This window comes from Saccopteryx bilineata, chromosome 2 (assembly GCF_036850765.1).
Source record: "Saccopteryx bilineata isolate mSacBil1 chromosome 2, mSacBil1_pri_phased_curated, whole genome shotgun sequence".
NCBI classification, from domain to species: Eukaryota; Metazoa; Chordata; class Mammalia; order Chiroptera; family Emballonuridae; genus Saccopteryx; species Saccopteryx bilineata.
Window position 1 is genome coordinate 172,890,054 of NC_089491.1, and position 20,189 is coordinate 172,910,242.

The window sequence follows — 20,189 nt, forward strand, 5'->3', positions numbered from 1 at the left end:
GAGAGAAAGGGTGGCGAAGAATTAGAAAGCATCAACTTGTAGTTGCTTCTCATATGTGCCCTGACTGGGCAAGCCCAGGGTTTAGAACCAGCGGTCTCAGCATTCCAGGCGGACACTTTATCCACTGCACCACCACAAGTCAGGTATAATTTGTTAAATGGCTTCATTTACATTATTCTGAATGAGAAACCACGTGAAATAATTTGAATACTCTGCAAGTGAAGAAGCTGAGGTTCAAACAATTCAAGGATTTTCCTAAAGCCACACAGCCCTAAGCAGAGGAACCCCCATTCTGCATTAGACTCCAGTTCTAGTTCCATCTTATGGAGTTAAGATAGAGTAAGATCAGTTTCACTTTTATTCTGAAGTCAGAATTCCTGCTTTTGGTATTTTTAGATAAAATTTCTCTGTGTCTCACTCTCTTCATAACATAATAGTACCTACCTCATGGGGTTGTCGTAGAAATTATAAAACGCTTATAAGTGCTCAGGATATCTTTTTTACCCCCCAACTGTTCTCCCTTTTCCTTCCAGTACACCTACCACTGTGGGCCGGAGTTTCGGGCAAGCGCAACACTCTTATTCTCAAGGTCTTTTCTGATTGTTCTTCTCCTGGAGGCTTTTCAGCCAGCTGCCAGGGTGACACGGTCTGTTTTCCTTGGGCGATCCACAGTCCTGGGAGGGTTTAATTAGGTACTTCCCTAAACGTGGCTTATTTTGGGCTTTCCAAGCGCTGAGACTGTGCTGGGGAACTCGGAACTGGGAAAAACAGCAGCCCCACAGGAGAAAAACAAAATCTTCCCAGCCTACTTGGAGGGGGTTGTCCCTGCGGACCTGTCCCCGCCGTTCCCCCTCCAGCCGCCAGGCGGCGCGTGAGGAAGTCCTGGGAGTCTGTCCTCGGACTGCGAAGACGTCCTTCTTCACAGTTATACTCTTGACTTCCGTTGAGCTTTTTCGCAAGGCTTGTTTGTCCCAGGCGGCTACCCGTACTCATCCCAATCCAGCCCGGGAACTAAGACGGCTGATTCCGGACATCTTCGGGAGCGGCAAGATGTGCTCCTTGGGGTTGTTCCCTCCGTTTCCGTCTAGGGGTCAAATCACCCTATACGAGTACAATAACGAGCTGGTGACAGGCAATAGCTATGAGAATCTGCCTTCTGACTTCCGGGGCCAGGTGGCCAGGGCGAGAAGGGAGGGGGCAAAGTCAGAGAAAACCGGAGACCCGAGGCAGCGTGGCAGGGCGGGGTCGCGGTCCTCACGTGGCGGACTGGAAACCGCCTGACCTGGCGAAGAATAGAAGGGCAGGAATGTATTTTAGGGCTGGGATTTGAAGATGAGGGATGGTGAGGAGCTGTGGAGCAGACTTAGAGGGAGTGAAGGGAATGTGAGGGCAAATCTACGGAATAGGAGGGCGGAGAAGTACTGAGAAGTTGGGGACAGTATCTGGGAGAACTGAAAAAACACAACCTGGAACGTGCTCCCCACCCCGTGGGAAGGAAATAGAAGAAAAACTGACGTTCATTGAACATTTGCTCTGTAAGAAGGAGGTTCAGAGTCTGTATTTACAGATATTATAAGGCTTTATTTAATAAGCACAGAAACACTGAAATATTTTTGTAGTTTTATAGATAAGGGAGCTAAGTAGCCTATTCTCCGGTTTTCTCAAGTGTTATATTTGTGGAAATGGGAAACAGGTCTCGCGAGCCTCTTACCCTTAGTTTAGCCATGGGCTGGAAATGGCAGGACGTTCAGCAGTTTTGTGGAAGAGACTGACTCATTATCATACCTTTCACTTCTGGGCTATAGTGGGTCAATCTTCCTGTCCTAAACCTGTCTAAGGATCCTCTGAAGGCCCCTGGAAGACTGGACCATGGCACAAGAACTGCTTTCATCCATTATCGGGAGCAAGTGTGGAAGAGATGCATCAATATTTGGTGAGACATGGCAAAGGGTCTCCTGGGTCACTGTCTACAGATTCTGGAAAAATTGAGGTCACCACCCCTTTGCCTCAGGCTGCTAGGCTATCTGTAGCTCAGAGCTGCATATCACATCATTAAAATTATCAGTCCTTATTGTTGAACTCATGGCTGCACAACAGTATTTCCATTTCATCTCTGATGACTTGCCTTGCTTTCCAGTTTGATTATGTGAACCTGTTCCCTACCCATACTTCATGTTATTACCACTTTCTGAGGCTTCACGTGAAGCTCTGCAAGGTTAGGGATAAGATTGCAGTGAATAACCTTGTACGTAGGTCATTCATTTTGCATATGTAAGGGTGGAGCCATACTGTCTGGATTCAGTTCCTGCCTGTGTCACTTTGTAAAATTTTATTTTATTTTACTTTTTAAATTATTTGTTAATTTTACAGAGAGAAGAGAGGGTGAAGGGAATGAGAAGTATCAACTCATAGTTGCTTTGCTTTAGTTTTTCATTGATTGCTTGTCATAGGTGCCTTGACCAGGCAAGCCCAGGGTTTTGAACTGGTGACTTCAGCATTCCAGGTCAACATTCTATCCACTGCACCACTACAGGCCAGCGATGGATTCAGTTTCTGGCTGTGCCACTTTTTTTATTTTTTTAATTGAGAGGAAGGGAGGTGTTGAGACAGACTCCTGTATGCACCCAACCAAGATCCACCCGGAAGACCATCGGGGTGTTGCTCTGGCTGGAACAGCTGAGCCACCACTTTTACTGCCTGAGGCAGAGGCCACGCAGCCTTCCTCAGCACCTGGGGCCAACTCGCTGGAACCAATTAAGCTATGGCTGTGGGAGGAGAAGATAGAGAGGGGAGCAAGAGGGGTAGAGAAGCAGATGGTTGCCTCTCCTGTGTACCCTGACTGGGAACCTGTGACATCCACATGCCAGGCCGACCCTCTACCACTGAGCCAACAGGCCAGGCCTTTCTGCCACTTTTTTTTAGCTGTGTAACCTTGGACAAATCTCTCTGTTCCTTAATTTCTTCATCTGTAACGTGGAACCTATCTTACAAGCTGGTAGTGATGATTAATTCAGTACAGGGGTCTCAAACTCCGGCCCGCCCACCAATTTTGTGCGGCCCGCAGACTAATCAAACTCGGGCCGCACAAAATTGGTGGGCGGGCCGCGAGTTTGAGACCCCTGAGTTAGTAGATGTAAAACACTTGAGAACAGTGCCCAGCTCATATTAACCCCCTCAAGAGTTAGCTCTTAAGGCCCTGGCCGGTTGGCTCAGCAGTAGAGCGTCGGCCTTGCGTGCGGGGGGACCCAGGTTCGATTCCCGGCCAGGGCGCATAGGAGAGGCGCTCATTTGCTTCTCCACACCCCCCTCCTTCCTCTCTGTCTCTCTCTTCCCCTCCCGCAGCTGAGGCTCCATTGGAGCAAAGGTGGCCCGGGCGCTGGGGATGGCTCCTTGGCCTCTGCCCCAGGCGCTAGAGTGGCTCTGGTCCAGGCAGAGCAATGCCCCGGAGGGGCAGAGCATCGCCCCCTGGTGGGCAGAGCATCGCCCCTGGTGGGCGTGCCAGGTGGATCCCGGTCAGGCGCATGCGGGAGTCTGTCTGACTGTCTCTCCCCGTTTCCAGCTTAAAAAAAAAAAAAAAAAAGAGTTAGCTCTTATTATCATTGTGATGTGTCGAGTAAGTCCCTACAGATGAAGTAGCTAGGGTCAAAGGGTATGTTCATTTGTAATTTCATGGGTGTTGTCAATTAGCGCTCTATTGAAATTGTGCATATTTACAGACCTATCAGCAGTGTACAAGAGTGTGTTTCCCAGCACATGTGTTATCAAACTTCAATATTTGGTATTAGAGTAAAGTTTAATTTGCATGACTCTTTGTGTGAGTGAAGTTAAAACATCAGTTAATTGTCTGAAAGCCGTTCAGTCCTGGGCCTTTTCTCACTTTCTGCCTCTCCAGTTGCTGCTTCTCTTTATGATGTCCCTTAAATGTTGGCGGTCTGGGGCTTTGTCCAGTTTGCTCAGTGGATAGAGAGAGCCTGGTGTGGGGACATCCTGGGTTTGATCCCCAGTCAGGGCACACAGGAGAAGCGACCATCTGCTTCTCCACCCCTCTCCTCTCTTCCCCTCTGGCAGCCAGTGGCTGGATGGGTTCGAGTGTTGGCACTGAGCATCATTGGTCTGAGCATCGGTCTCAGGAGGTGCTGAGGATAGCTTGGCTGATTCAAGCATCTGGCCACAGATAGGTTCCCCAGTGTATCCTGGTTGGGGCACATAAGGAGGGACTCTGTCTCACAATGTCCCCTCCTCTGACTTTAAAAAAAAAAAAAATTAGTGTCCTGGGCCGGACTTGCTATTGATGCTCTTACTCCCTCTAATCTGCAGGCAGACTGATCTTTTAAAAATAATAATGTGCGGCCCTGGCCAGTTGGCTCAGTGGTAGAGCGTCAGCCTGGCGTGCGGAAGTCCCAGGTTCAATTCCCAGCCAGGGCACACAGGAGAAGCACCCATCTGCTTCTCCACCCTTCCCCCTCTCCTTCCTCTCTGTCTCTCTCTTCCCCTTCCGCAGCTGAGACTCCACTGGAGCAAAAGATGGCCCGGGCACTGGGGATGGCTCCTTGGCCTCTGCCCCAGGCGCTAGAGTGGCTCTGGTTGCGACATAGCGACGCCCCAGATGGGCAGAGCATCGCCCCCTGGTGGGCGTGCCGGATGGATCCCGGTCGGGTTCATGCGGGAGTCTGTCTGACTGCCTCCCCGTTTCCAGCTTCAGAAAAATACAAAAAAAAAGATGATAATGTGATTAGTTTATTCTTCTGCTTAAAGCTCTTACTCCCTCTAATCTGCAGCCAGACTGATCTTTTTAAAAATAATAATGTGATTAGTTCATTCTTCTACTTAATATCCTTCCATGGCTTTCCATTCACTGTCTTAGGGCAAGTCTTGACTCCTTGACCTGACCTGCTTCTAAAGCCCTGAGAGACATCTGAGTTGGTTGCCTCGTTGGTGAAATAAGCAGAGTGCCCATTTTAGTATGATAATTAAACGAAAGAACAATATAAGTGAATGGCACATAGTTGCCACTCAATAAATGTGAATTCTCTTGGCCCTGGCCGGTTGGCTCAGCGGTAGAGCGTTGGCCTGGCATGCGGGGGACCCGGGTTCGATTCCTGGCCAGGGCACACAGGAGAAGCGCCCATTTGCTTCTCCACCCCCCCCCTCCTTCCTCTCTGTCTCTCTCTTCCCCTGCCGCAGCCAAGGCTCCATTGGAGCAAAGATGGCCCGGGTGCTGGGGATGGCTCCTTGGCCTCTGCCCCAGGCGCTAGAGTGGCTTTGGTTGCGGCAGAGCGACGCCCCGGAGGGGCAGAGCATCGCCTCCTGGTGGGCAGAGCGTAGCCCCTGGTGGGCGTGCCGGGTGGATCCTGGTTGGGCGCATGCAGGAGTCTGACTGTCTCTCCCCGTTTCCAGCTTCAGGAAAATACAAAAAAAAAAAAATGTGAATTCTCTTTTTTTAGATTTTATTTATTGATATTTTTAGAGAGAGGGGAGGAGGAGCAGGAAGCATCAACTCATAGTAGTTGCTTCTTGTATGTGCCTTGACTGGGCAAGCTCGGGTTTTCAAACTGGCGAGCTCAGTGTTCCAGGTCGACGCTTTATCCACTGTACCACCACAGGTCAAGCTGAATTCTCTTATTTGTAATGCATGTTTATTGAGTGAATAAATGAAATTTGCACAAGGTATACTGAAGAGATCACAGTAATCTGACTAAGCTTCCTCTCCTCATCAGGCGTGATGTGGGCCTATTTGGGGTGCTAAATGAAATTGCAAACTCTGAGGAGGAGGGTAAGTATTATTCTCTTCAGCCCTTTCTAGTTTTGCTATTGGCATCTCCCTTCTATATTCTCCTTAACTCACCCTGGTATTTGTTGGCCCAACCCATTTCTCTTTAGCCTGTTTGTCCTAGCCCAGTTGTCTGCACTGCTGCCATTTCTACTTCTCCCCTCTACCTATGCTGCAAACCCCAGAGTGAGTGGCCAGAAGCACTTATATGGAAGGACCTTGGGAATGCTCCCTCATGTAAGAGGGTACCCAGTTAGAGCTCTGTGAATGGTTTAATCAGAGCTGCTTTCTCAACTCCACAGTGTTTGAGTGGGTGAAGACTGTGTCCAGCTGGGCCCTGGCACTCTGGCAGTGGGCATCCTCCCTCCATGGGTCCCTGTTCCCACATGTGTCTGTAAGTTTGGCTTCCTGGCCCTCTCTACTCCTACCCTTTCTCCACTTCCCATCCCTTAAGAGCAGGGTGGGGTTGGAAGCCTGCAGAGGGTGGAAGTGGTCCAGTGGGAACATTGAGAAGTTAAGCTCCCTTTGTCCCAATACATCCTCTATCCAATTTGATTTTACAGCTCAGGAGTGAAGATCTGATTGCTGAATTCACCCAAGTCATAAATTGGTGAGTGTACAAGCTCTGGGGCTTTTGGGGAGAGTGAAGTCAATGCACAGATTCCTCTCTCCCCTTTCCTGACTGTTACCCACATTGTCACTCCTTCTACTATTCAAAAAAGGGAATAAAAGAGAGCCTGACCTGTGGTGGCGCAGTGGATAAAGCGTCGACCTCGAATGCTGAGGTTGCTGGTTTGAAACCCTAGGCTTGCCTGGTCAAGGCACATATGGAAGTGGATGCTTCCTGCTCCTCCCTCCCTTCTCTCTTTCTCTTTCTCTCTCCCCCACACTAAAATGAATAAATAAAATCTTAAAGAAAAAAGGAGTAAAGGAAAAAGTGAGGCTTGGCCAGTGGCACAGTGGATAGAGCACTGTCCTGGAGCACTGAGGTCACTGGTTTGATCCAAGGTCACCAGCTCTATTCTGAGGGTGCTGGCTCAACTCCAAGGTCAGTGCTTCAAGCCCTGGTCAGGGCACATATGAGAAGCAATCAATGGGTGCATAACTAAGTGGAACAATGAGTTGAAGCTTTTCTCTCTTTCTCTCTCCTGCCTCCCTTTCCTTTCTTTCAAAATCACTGGGGAGAAAAAGAAAAAGTGAAAAATAATAATGTCCTCATGTGGAAGGGAGTCTGAGCTCCTGGGCCTGGGGCAAGAGTAGGTGTAGGTTTAGACTCTTCATGCTCATTCCTGTCCCAGGTCCGACTGCTGCTTGAGGATGTTTGCATGGCACCCCCACACCAACAAGTTTGCAGTGGCCCTCCTAGATGACTCAATTCGTGTGTATAATGTTAACAGGTATGTGGGGGGCCTTCTGGGCAGGCTCTGCCTCTTCATCTCTAAAGATGAGTCTTCATTTCCCTGTCTAGCCTTGGTCCCAGTGGAGTCCTGCAGTTCCTGGGCCTGGTCCACAGGGCTCCTCCCAGACCTAGATGTGTCCTCTGTTCAGATATAACTTTTTTCTTATCCTTCTGTCCCACAGTACCCACAGGCCTTGGATAATCAGGTGAATTTGCCTCTCACCTGTCTTCAGGTCCCCTAAGCCTCAGTGTCCATGTTTGACTAAATCCCCTACTCTTTCACTTCAGCACTATAGTTCCCTCTCTGAAACACCGGCTGCAGCGAAATGTGGCAGCTCTGGCGTGGAAGCCCCTCAGTGCCTCTGTCTTGGCTGTGGCCTGTCAGAGCTGCATTCTCATCTGGACCCTGGATCCCACTTCCTTGTCTACCAGGTGAGTCCCACTCTGTCTAACCTTAGCCTGAGGGTGTGGTCCTGCTAAGGGTACTGAGGATGTCTAGAAAGAGAAGTTCTTTGTCCTCAGAGCAATTCCCATGGCAGAAGTAGCTCTAAGGTCAAGGTGGAGGTGTTGAGAGTACTTTAATCTAGAGAAAGGGGCAGAAGTAGGGGATCTGGAATTGTGGGAAGTATATCTATGAATTATAGAGTGGAAGGAAAGGCTGTCTCTTTTATTGGACTGTCAGAGGTTTAAAGTAAGGTGGAAAGAAAATTAATATGGATATAAGTTGAAACCAGTGAACTTGGAAAAAAACACCTAGGAGAACTAACTGAATATAAAACCAGAAACTGTTTCTTTAAATTATGAATAAAGAAAAGAAACCTTTGGCCAGCCTTACTGAGGTAAAAAAAAACCAAAATACACTAATTTTAGAATGGGAATGGAGAGATAATCACAGATATGGAAGAAAATAGTTATTAGAGAATATTATATACAAGTTTAGATTAAAATCTGAAGTTTAGACTATAAAGGAAAATTTCGCTTCTCTAGCAAAATACAAATTATCAAAGTGGATTTTTGAAGAAATTGAAAGGGATGAGCTCTGCCACTAAGGAAGATGCCGGCTGAGATGGCTTTATGAGGGTGTCATCTAATTGTCAAAGAAAAATAATCTCCATTGTATTTGAACTAACCCAGATCATAGAAAAATTTGGAAATCCTCCTAATTAATATTTTTCTTTTAATAAACTTTATTTTGGCATAATTTTTGATTTTTAGAAAAGTTGCAAAAATAGTAGAGTTTTGGCATATTCTTCATCCAGTTTCCCTATTATTATTATTATTATTATTTTTACAGAGAGAGAGGGACAGACAGACAAGGATTTGAGATGAGAACCATCAAATTTTTATTTTTTTTCTGAAGTGAGAAGCAGGGAGGAAGAGAGACTCCCACATGTGCCCGACAAGGATCCACCTGGCATGCCCACTAGGGAGCAATGCTCTGCCCATCTGGGGCGTTGCTCCGTTGCAGCTGAAGCCATTCCAGCACCTGAGGTGGAGGCCATGGAGCCATCCTCAGCGCCCGGGCTACCTTTGCTCCAATGGAGTCTTGGCTGTGGGAGGGGAAAAGAGAGATAGAAAGAAGAAGGAGAGGGGGAGGGGTTGAGAAGCAGATGGGTGCTTCTCCTGTGTGCCCTGACTGGGAATCGAACCTGGGACATCCACATGCTGGGCTGATGCTCTACCACTGAGCTAACCAGCCAGGACCAATCCTCAATATTTTTTTTTTTTTTTTTTTCTTTTTTCATTTTTCTGAAGCTGGAAACAGGGAGAGACAGTCAGACAGACTCCCGCATGCGCCCGACCGGGATCCACCCGGCACGCCCACCAGGGGCGACGCTCTGCCCACCAGGGGGCGATGCTTTGCCCATCCTGGGCGTCGCCATGTTGCGACCAGAGCCACTCTAGCGCCTGGGGCAGAGGCCACAGAGCCATCCCCAGCGCCCGGGCCATCTTTGCTCCAATGGAGCCTTGGCTGCGGGAGGGGAAGAGAGAGACAGAGAGGAAAGCGTGGCGGAGGGGTGGAGAAGCAAATGGGCGCTTCTCCTGTGTGCCCTGGCCGGGAATCGAACCCGGGTCCTCCGCACGCTAGGCCGACGCTCTACCGCTGAGCCAACCCGGCCAGGGCCTCAATATTTTTTTAATGGTATTCATCTTCTCTTTATATAGATTTTAGAGAGAGAGAAATGTCTTATTTGTTTTTACATTTATGTATTCATTGGTTAATTCTTGTATGTGCTCTGACCAGAGATTTAACCTGCAACTTTGGCATATCAGGATGATACCCGAACCAACTGAGCTATCTGGCCAGGGCCCCATTTCTCTATTTTTATTGTATTACCATGTTACAGTTGTTAAAACTAACGAACTGATGTTCCTATGTTATTAACTAAACTCCAGACTTTGTTTAGAGTTCACCATTTTTTCCATTAATGCCCAGTCCCAGGATACCTTATGTAACTCAAAAACCTAAACCTAACAATAGTACAAGAAAGAAAATATATTGCCTGACTGGTTGTGGTGTGGTAGATAGAGCATTGTTGTGGGACACTGAGGTTGCCGGCTTGAACATGTGATCATTCACATGAACCCATGGTCACTGGCTTGAGCCTAAGGTCACTGGCTTGAGCAAGGGGTCAGCTTAGGTCTCCTGGTTAAGGCACATATGAAAAGCAATCAGTCAATAACTGAAGTGCCACTACTACAAGTTGATGCTTCTCATCTCTCTCCCTTCCTGTCTCTATCTCTCTCTGCCTCTCTCTCTTGCTAAAAAAAAAAAAAAAAAAGACCAAGAAAATATTTATGCATAGATTAAAAAATCCTAAATAAAATATTAGCAAATAGAGTCCAAAAGCATATTTTTAGAAATCTTAACCAGGTAGGATATTCCAAAAATTAGATTGCTGTTCATCATTACAAAATCTGTTCACATGATTTATTACATCAGCAAACTAACGGAAAATATACTTATATCAATAAATGTCCTTCTGAAAAAGCAGACTCCAGTTACAAAGACACAACCTAAAACATAAGTATATTTACTTAAAATTAGTAGCTACCGCCCTGGCCGGTTGGCTCAGTGGTAGAGCGTCAACCTGGCGTGCAGAAGTCCCAGGTTCGATTCCTGGCCAGGGCACACAGGAGAAGCGACCATCTGCTTCTCCACCCCTCCCCCTCTCCTTCCTCTCTGTCTCTCTCTTCCCCTCCTGCAGCCGAGGCTCCATTGGAGCAAAGATGGCCCGGACACTGGGGATGGCTCCTTGGCCTCTGCCCCAGGCACTAGAGTGGCTCTGGTCGCAACAGACCGAAGCCCCGGAGGGGCAGAGCATTGCCCCCTGGTGGGCAGAGCGTCGTCCCCTGGTGGGTGTTCCGGGTGGATCCCGGTCGGGCGCATGTGGGAGTCTGTCTGACTGTCTCTCCCCGTTTCCAGCTTCAGAAGAATACAAAAAAGAAAAAAGAAAAAAAAAATTAGTAGCCACCATATTAAGTTGAAATACAAAATACTAAAGGTATTTCCAATAATGTCAAGGTATTGGCACCGTTATTAATCAACATTTTTTAAGGAGGTTCTAGTGTAAACAATAAGACAAGTAAAAGAAATATGGTAAAGTCTTGAAAAAGAAAATTATTCTTACTTGAAGGTAAGATATTTTTTAAGATATGATTTTATATCTAGATGAAACGAGATTCAACTAAAACTATTTGATATAATTAGAAATTTTTTTATTGGAGCCATGGCTGGTTGGCTTCATGGCTAGAGTGTTGGCCTGGCATATGAATGTCCTGGATTTGGTTCCTGATCAGGGCACACAAAGAGAAGTGACCATCTGCTTCTTTCTCCCTCCCTCTCCTCCTTCCATAGCGAGTGGCTTGATTGGTTTGAGTGTTGGTCCAGACTCGGGATACTTCGGTTGGTTCTAGCATTAGCCTCAGGTGCTAAAAATAGCTTGGTGGATTTGAGCATTGGCCCCAGATGAGGGTTGCTAGGTAGTTCCTGGTCATGGCATATGCTGGAGTCTACCTCACTATCTTCCTTCCTCTCACTTAAAAAAAAAATTTATTGATTGATTTTAGACAGAGGAGCAAGAGGTGGGGGAGGAGTGGGAAGTATCAACTTGTTAGACGAGCCCGGGATTTCAAACCAGTGACTTCATCATTCCAGGTCGACTCTATCCATTGCACCACCACAGGCTGATGTAACAAGAAATTTAAATGTACTCAGATGACTGGATCCAAGACACTTCCTTTATACCAGTAAAAACCGGTTGAGAAATTGAAAGGGAAAAAAATACTCTATAATAGATACAACAGTTACTAAATTACTAGGAATAAATTGTTAAATTTATTTAATGAATTAGACATTTGAAGAAAGTTGTTTTTGTTTTTTTTTTGACACAGAGAGAGAGGGACAGATAGGGACACATAGACAGGAAAGGAGAGAGATGAGAAGCATCAACTCTTCATTGAGGCACCGTAGTTGTTCATTGACTGCTTTCCCATATGTGCCTTGACTAGGGGTTATGGCAGAGCAAGTGACCCCTTGCTCAAGTCAGCGACCTTGGGCTCAAGCTGGTGAGCCTTGCTCAAACCAGATGAGCCCATGCTCAAGTCGGCAACCTTGGGGTTTCAAACCTGGGTCTTCCATGTCCCATGCCAGTGCTCTATCCACTGCACCACCACCTGGGCAGGCTGTTTTGTTTTCATTAATTTTTTTTATTAAGTGAGAGAAGGGGAATCAGACTCCCGCATGTGCCTCAGCTGGAATCCACCGAGCCAGCCCCCTAAGGGCGATGCTCTGCCCTTCTGGGTCGATGCTCCATTGCTTGGCAATGGAACTATTTTTAGCACCTGAGGCAAAGGTCACCAGAGCCATCCTCAGGGCCAAATCACTTGAACTATTGAGCTATGGCTGTAGGAGAGGGAGGGTGGGGGGAGGGAGGAGAAACAGATGGTTGCTACTCTGGTGTGCCCTGACTGGAAATTGAACTTGGGACATCTACACACCAGGCGATGTGCTACCACTGAGCCAACCAGCCTGGGCAGAAAGTTATTAAAGAATATTAAACAAGCCTGACCTGTGGTGGTGCAGTGGATAAAGTGTTGACCAGGAACACTGAGGTCACCAGTTCGAAACCCTGGGCTTCCCTGGTAAAGGCTCATATGGGAGTTGATGCTTAATGCTCCTCCCCCTTCTTTTTCTCAAGTGAATAAAAGAAAAATAATATTAAACAATAGATGAATAAATGGAGATAAGCTATATCCCTGAATAGGAAAATTTTGTTTGCCTAGATACAAATACCAAGAAGACAAAGATAATAAATGTAAAAATAAATAAAAGGACTAAAAGAGAACATAAAGATATCAAATTATCCTGATCAGGCGGTTGCACATTGGATACAACGTCATCCTGGGACACTGAGGACCCAGGTTCAAGACCCTGAGGTCCCCGGTTTGAGCGTGGGCTCACCAGCTTGAGCGTAGGATTATGAATATGACCCCATGGTTGCTGGTTTGAGCCCAAAGGTCGCTGGCTTGAGCCCAAGGTCACTGGCTTGAGCCCAAAGGTCTCTGGCTTGAAGCCCTAGGTCACTGGCTTGAGCCTAAGGTTGCTGGCTTGAGCAAGGGGTCACTCGCTCTGCTGGAGCCCTGTCCCCTGGTCAGGGCACATATGAGAAAGCAATGAATGAACAACTAAAGCAGCGGTTCTCAACCTGTGGGTCGCGACCCCGGCGGGGGTCGAACGACCAAAACACAGGGGTCACCTAAAGCCATCGGAAAATACATATTATACAATACATTTTTAAATAAAATATGTATTTCCTATGGCTTTAGGCAACCCCTGTGTTTTGGTCGTTCGACCCCCGCTGAGGTCCTGACCCACAGGTTGAGAACCACTGAACTAAAGTGACACAACTACGAGTTGGTGTTTCTCATCTCTCTCCCTTCCTGTCTGTCCCTCTCACTAAAAGAAAAAAAATTGAAAAGAAAGACTATTGAGAAGAGACTTGCCTTACCAGGTATTACAGTATTTTATGAAACTACAGTAATAGAAAGTTATTGGTGTAAGAATAGACATACAGCCTGACCAGGTGGTGGCGCAGTGGATAGAGCGTCAGACTGGGATGTGGAAGACCCAGGTTCAAGACCCCGAGGTTGCCAGCTTGAGTGCGGGCTCATCTGGTTTGAGCAAGGCTCACCAGCTTGAGCCCAAGGTTGCTGGCTTGAGCAAGGGGTCACTCAGTCTCCTGTAGCCCCCAAGTCAAGAGAAACCAATCAATATGAGAAATCAATCAATGAACAACTAAGGAGCTGCAATGAAGAATTGATGTTTCTTGTCTCTCTCCCTTCCTGTCTGTCTGTCCCTCTCTCTGACTCTCTATCACGAAAAAAAAGAATAGACATACAGATCAATGTAACAATAACATTCAGACAGATTTAAGAATGTATGGAAATTTAATATATGATAAATTTGGCTTTTTACTGCAAAAAAATTTAGTCCCACATGTGTCCCCACTTCCCTCATCCACCTGGGAAGACCCCCCACACAAAGGGCAATGCTCTGCCCATCTGGGGCCGCTGCTCCGTTGCTCAGCAGCCAAGCCATTTCAGCACCTGAGGCAAGGCCATAGAGCCATCCTTAGCGCCCAGGGCCAACTTGCTTGAACCATTCAAGGCATGGCTGTGGGAGAAGAGAGAGAGAAAAGAGGGAGGGGTGGAGAAGCAGATGATCGCTTCTGCTGTGTGCCCTGACTGGGAATTGAACCTGGGACTTTCACACGCCAGGCCAACACTCTACCACTGAGCCAACCGGCCAGGGCAATTTTTTTTTTTTTTTTTTTTTTTTAGTGGTGTTGGGATAATTGTCTATCCATTTAGAAAATAATAGTCCTTGCTAAAATAATAGTCCCTTTGTTTACAAATAAATTCCAAACTGACAAAAGAATAAATGTAAAAGTAAGTAGCACTAAAAGAAAATATAGAACAGTTTTTGCCCATTCAGGATGATAGTATTATTAAAACTAAGATGTTTAATAATATCTACTATATACTAGCAAGAATAGGAAAACAGGTATTTTTGTACACAGTTGATGAGTGTACTGTGGTACAAACTTTTCAGAAAATAATTTGTTGGCATTTTTTTTTTTTTTTTTTTTACAGAGGCAGAGATAAGGACAGACAGACAGGAACAGAGAGAGATGAGAAGCATCAATCATTAGTTTCTTGTTGCGCGTTGCGACTTCTTAATTGTTCATTGATTGTTTTCTCATATGTGCCCTGAGCGCGGGCCTTCAGCAGACCAAGTAACCCCTTTCTGGAGCCAGCGACCTTGGGTCCAAGCCGGTGAGCTCTTTGCTCAAACCAGATGAGCCCGCGCTCAAGCTGGCGACCTCGGGATCTCGAACCTGGATCCTTTTGCATCCCAGTTCGACGCTCTATCCACTGTGCCACTGCCTGGTCAGGCTGTTGGCATATTTTTTAAAAATATGCAAGCCTTTCTTTTACCCCCAATTCCATGTTGTACTATTCTACACAAATAAATAATGACGTGTAAAGAGAAAGGGGATATTCTTTTTTTTTTTTATAGTGACAGAGAAAGGGATAGATAGGGACAGACAGACAGGAACAGGAACGGAGAGAGATGAGAAGCATCAATCATTAGTTTTTTGTTGCGACACCTTAGTTGTTCATTGATTGCTTTCTCATATGTGCCTTGACCGTGGGGCTGCAGCAGACTGAGTAACCCCTTGCTTGAGCCAGCGACCCTGGGTCCGAGCCGGTGAGCTTTGCTCAAACCAGATGAGCCCGCACTCAAGCTGGCGACCTCGAGGTCTCGAACCTGGGTCCTCCACCTCCCAGTCCGACGCTCTATCCACTGCACCACCTCCCGGTCAGGCAAGGGGATCTTCTTGCAGCATTTTTTTAGCAAGAGAGAAGGACAGATATGGACAGACAGGAAGGGAGAGAGGTGAGAAGTATCAACTCATAGTTGAGGCACCTTAGTTGTTCATTGTTTGCTTTCTCATATGTGCCTTGATTGGGGGGCTCCAGCAGAGCCAGTGACCTTGGGCTCAAGCAAGTGACCATGAGGTCATGTCTATGATCCCATACTCAAGCAAGTGACCCCGCACTCAAACCTGTAATTCCGTGCTCAAGCTGGTGAGTCTATACTCAAGCTGGAGATGTCAGGCCTTCAAACCTGGGTCCTCAGTGTCCCAGGCCAATATTCTATCCACTATGCCACTACCTGGTCAGGCTTCAACCATTTTCCTCTATGGACCTACTGGTGGTGACATTACACTTCTTTCTTTTTTAAATTTTTGATTTTTGATTTTAGCGAGAGAGGAAGGGGAAGAGAGAGAAAGACAGGAAATCAATCTGTCCGGTATGTGCCCTGACTGGGGATTGAACTGGCAACCTCTGTGCTTTGGGACAGCTCACTAATCAGTCAAGCTATACCACCAGAGCTCTTTATTTTTCCTTTAACTTCCATGATCTTACTCATTTTCTCCAACCTGGATTTGAGCCCCAAGAGGCCTCAAATTTGGAAATTTAATAGGAGGAGGCAATTATTAGGGCTTTCTTCTTGTCAGTTTTTAATTTTTTAAAGTTTATTCTAACTCTTGGTATTTTAAGATCATTTTTCCTTTACTTTTTTTTTTTTTTTTTAGCTAGAGAGAGAGGGACAGACAAGAAGAGAAAGAGATGACAAGCATCAATTCTTTGTTGTGGCACCTTAGTTCATTGACTGCTTTCTCATATGTGCCTTGACTGGAGGAATGACCCCTTGCTCAAGCCAGCAACCTTGGATGCAAGTCAACGACCTTGGGCTTCAACCAGCAACCTTTGGACTCAAGCCAGTGACCATGGGGTTACACCTAGGATCCCATGCTCAAGCTGGTGAGCCTGTGCTCAAGCCAGATGAGCCCGTGCTCAGTCAAGCCAGTGACTTTGGGGTTTCGAACCTGGGTCCTCAGCAGTCCAGGCCAGCGCTCTTTATCTACTGTGCCACCACCTGGTCAGGCATTCCTTTTTTTAAATTATTTTTATTTATTTATTCATTTTAGAGAAGAGAGACAGAGAGAGAGAGAGGTGGGGGAGGAGCAGGAAGTGTTAACTCTCATAAGTGCCTTGACTGGGCAAGCCCAGGATTTTGAACCGGCAACCTCAGCATTCCAGTTTGACACTTGATCCACTGCGCCACCACAGGTCAGGCTGGTCAGGCATTCTTGTCATTTTCTCTTTTTTTTTTTTTTTTCCCAGAGACAGAGAGAGGGATAGATAGGGACAGATAGACAGGAACGAAGAGATGAGAAGCATCAATCATTAGTTTTTCATGCGCGTTGCAACACCTTAGTTGTTCATTGATTGCTTTCTCATATGTGCCTTGACCACGTGCCTTCAGCAGACCGAGTAACCCCTTGCTCGAGCCAGCGATGTTGGGCTCAAGCTGCTGAGCTTTTGCTCAAACCAGATGAGCCCGTGCTCAAACTGGCGACCTCGGGGTCTCAAACCTGGGTCTTCCGCATCCCAGTCTGATGCTCTATCCACTGCGCCACCGCCTGATCAGGTCATTCTTGTCATTTTCTGACTCCATACCCTGTTTCCCCTTGGCAGACCCTCTTCTGGCTGTGCCCAAGTACTCTCTCACCCTGGGCATACACCTGTCACCAGCTTGGCCTGGGCCCCCAGTGGGGGGCTGCTACTCTCAGCCTCACCTGTAGATGCTGCTATCCTGGTGAGTTGGTCCCCACCCCTCAGATTGAGGAAAGCACATTCTTTGCTTGGTGGTAGAAAATATCCTGCATGAAAGGAGAGGGATAATTGTCCATTTAGTCTTAAACTTACCCAGGGAAGGAGCTGCATCATCCAGACTCTTGGACTTAAAATTCTGCCTGCTATAATTGTAAATATAAAACATTCCTTCTATTTTATTTTTTATTTTATTTATTTATTTATTTTGGTGACAGAGTCAGAGGGACAGATAGGGACAGACCAACAGGAAGGGAGAGAGATGAGAAGCATCAGTTCTTCATTGTGGCACTTTAGTTGTTCATTGTTTTCTCATATGTGCCTTGACCGGGGGGCTACAGCAGACCAAGTAACCCCTTGCATGAGCCAGCGACCTTAGGCTCAAGCTGGTGAGATTTGCTTAAACAAGATGAGCCCATGCTCAAGCTGGTGACCTCGGGGTCTCAAACGTGGGTCTTCCGCGTCCTAGTCTGATGCTCTATCCACTGTGCCACTGCCTGGTCAGGCTATTTTTTATTTTTTGAGAGAGAGAGAGGCAGGAAGAGAGAAAGGAGGGGAGAGAGAAGCCTCAGCTTGTAGTTGTGTCACTTTAATTGGTCATTGATTGCTTCTCATATGTGCCTTGACCAGGGGGCTCAAGCTGAGTCAGTGACCCCTTGCTCAAGCCAGTGACCTTTGGGCTCAAGCTGCAACCCTGCACTCAAGCTGATGAGCCCAGACTGAGGCTTGTGACCTTGGGGTTTCAAACCTGGGACCTCAGCATACCAGATCGACACTATCCATTGTACCACTACCAGTCAGGCTATTTCCTCCTATTTTTTTTTTTTTTTTTCTTTTTATTTTTCCTAAGCCAGAAACGGGGAGGCAGTCAAACTCCCGCATGTGCCCCACCAGGATCCACCAGGCACGCCCACCAGGGGGCGATGCTCTGCCCATCTGGGGCGTCGCTCTGTCGCGACCAGAGCCACTCTAGCGCCTGGGGCAGAGGCCAAGGAGCCATCATCAGCACCCGGGCCAACTTTTCTCCAATGGAGCCTCAGCTGCGGGAGGGGAAGAGAGAGACAGAGAGCAAGGAGAGGGGAGGGGTGGAGAAGCAAATGGGCACTTCTCCTGTGTGCCCTGGCCAGGAATAGAACCTGGGACTCCTGCACGCCAGGCCGACGCTCTACCACTGAGCCAACTGACCAGGGCCTATTTCCTCCTGTTTTAATGGCCCATTTCCTGCTTCCTCCCCTTTTGGTTCTTAAAGAAGGGAGCCTCCTTCTGTGAGATGATAGGGGTGCTTGAGTTTCCTCAGTCTCACTCTCTTGATCCCACTCTCCTAGGTATGGGATATCTCAACAGAGACCTGTGTTCCCCTTCCCTGGTTTCGGGGAGGTGGTGTTACCAACCTGCTCTGGTCCCCGGATGGCAGCAAAGTCCTGGCTGCCACTCCTTCAGCTATCTTTCGGTGAGTGGGAGGTGGACAGCAGGAGGACAAAAATGACCTGGAGAAAGGCACTTAGCTCCTGGAACTTGCAGCAAGGAGGACCTTCTGTCCCTATTCCTATTCTTTGACCTGACCTGGGACTGAGGGAGGGAAGTTTAAGTTCTGAAACCCACAGGTCCTAAACTGTTCATCTGTTTCTTTCTGGCCCAGAGTCTGGGAGGCCCAGATGTGGACTTGTGAGAGGTGGCCTACACTGTCAGGGCGATGTCAGGTCAGATTCACAGAAGCTGGGGAGGAGGTGGGCACCTGGCCCCCTGAGCTTGTCTCCCTACCTCCTCTACCCTCTACTTCTTTTTCTCCTGCATTCTCCAGTAGACCACCCTTCCCCTGCCATTTGCTTCCTGTTCCAGACTGGCTGCTGGAGCCCCGATGGGAACCGGCTGCTGTTCACTGTGTTGGGGGAACCACTGATTTACTCTCTGTTGTTCCCAGAACGTTGTGGTGAGTTCGGGGTACTTCAGGATGAAGACCCTCTGAGGCGTCAGAGGGAGACAGGAGCCCTCTGGGATAGATAGTATTACCATGAAGGATGAAGGGAAGTAAAGCAGTGTGGGAGACCTGGGATGTTGATGCCTGTGATTGAGGAGGCAGGGGACAAGGCAGAGGCCTGTTTCCTATACTGAAGAGCCTCTGCCCTTATCTACAGGTGAAGGGAAGGGGCGTGTTGGAGGTGCAAAATCAGCAACAATTGTGGCAGATCTGTCTGAGACAACAGTACAGACTCCAGATGGAGAGGAAAGGTGAGCTGATGGTGAGACAGTAAAAGGTGCGAGGGACCATGCTGAACCCTCCCAACCGACTGTTCTGACCCATAGACTCGGGGGAGAGGCTCACTCCATGGTCTGGGATCCTAGTGGGGAACGTCTGGCTGTGCTCATGAAAGGTAAGAGGTGGAGGTGGGGAGGAAGGACTTTGCTTAGGCCTAGTTATTTTGGCATTGTGTCCATGCCCTGGCTGCAGTTTTTCTATGCTCCTGTCCTGAAATTCTGCTTCCAGAGTTCCTGCCTGTCCCCACATCCATTTCTTACAGGAAATCCACGGGTCCAGGATGGTAAGCCAGTCATCCTCCTTTTTCGCACTCGAAACAGGCCCGTGTTTGAGCTACTTCCTTGGTAAGTGCTGGGCAGGCCATTAGATCTGGGCTCCTCACCAGCCTTTCCTCACTAACCCACATCTTGCCACCTCTAGTTGCCTGCTTACCTTTTCTTCTTTCCCTAGTGGCATTATCCAGGGGGAGCCAGGAGCCCAGGCCCAGCTTATCACTTTCCACCCCTCCTTCAACAAAGGGGCTCTGCTCAGTGTGGTGAGTAGGCCAGGGTTCTGGGCTTTTCGGGAGTGGGGTAGAGGAGCCAAGGGCCTCAGCTCCTGTGTGGCTCTGCCATATGGCTTTCTTTGAGCCCAGTCTCTGATAAGACTTTCCTCCCTCTGCAGTGCTGGTCTACAGGCCGAATCGCCCACATTCCTATGTACTTTGTCAATGCCCAGTTTCCACATTTTAGCCTAGTGCTTGGCCGAACACAAGAACCCCCAGGTAGGGGTGGAGGTTCTATTCATGATTTGCCTCTCTTTACTGAGACATCCTCATCATCTGCTCCGTGGAACCCTCTCCCAGGGCCGCCTGCTCAGCCATATTCCCTTCACTCCCATTTCTAGTAATAAAAATTTTCTTCTGTGTTTTCCACTCAATTATGAGACTCTTTTCAAGGGAATTGCATTGAGATACAGTGAAGAAAAAAGCATGGACTTTGTGTTAAGATCTTAGTTCTGTCTTTTTGGCCATTTCT

General features: G+C 47.6%; 1 protein-coding gene across 2 annotated transcripts; it reads left to right on the forward strand.

Moving 5' to 3' along the window:
- Window positions 1-962: 962 nt before the first annotated feature.
- Window positions 963-20,091, forward strand: AAAS (aladin WD repeat nucleoporin). 2 transcript variants are annotated; one of them, XM_066258596.1, is made up of 16 exons: window positions 963-1,173; window positions 1,806-1,933; window positions 5,718-5,773; window positions 6,073-6,164; window positions 6,334-6,380; window positions 7,069-7,167; window positions 7,458-7,601; window positions 16,782-16,902; window positions 18,242-18,366; window positions 18,556-18,616; window positions 18,756-18,846; window positions 19,052-19,145; window positions 19,221-19,288; window positions 19,436-19,517; window positions 19,624-19,708; window positions 19,837-20,091. In XM_066258596.1, exons 1-16 carry the CDS (start codon window positions 1,051-1,053, stop codon window positions 20,056-20,058), a joined length of 1,638 nt encoding a protein of 545 aa, XP_066114693.1. In that variant the 5' UTR covers window positions 963-1,050; the 3' UTR covers window positions 20,059-20,091. The 2 variants fall into 2 exon arrangements, with proteins under 2 accessions (XP_066114693.1, XP_066114694.1); XM_066258597.1 differs by lacking the exon at window positions 963-1,173 and adding an exon at window positions 1,211-1,342.
- The last annotated feature ends 98 nt before the right edge of the window (window positions 20,092-20,189 follow it).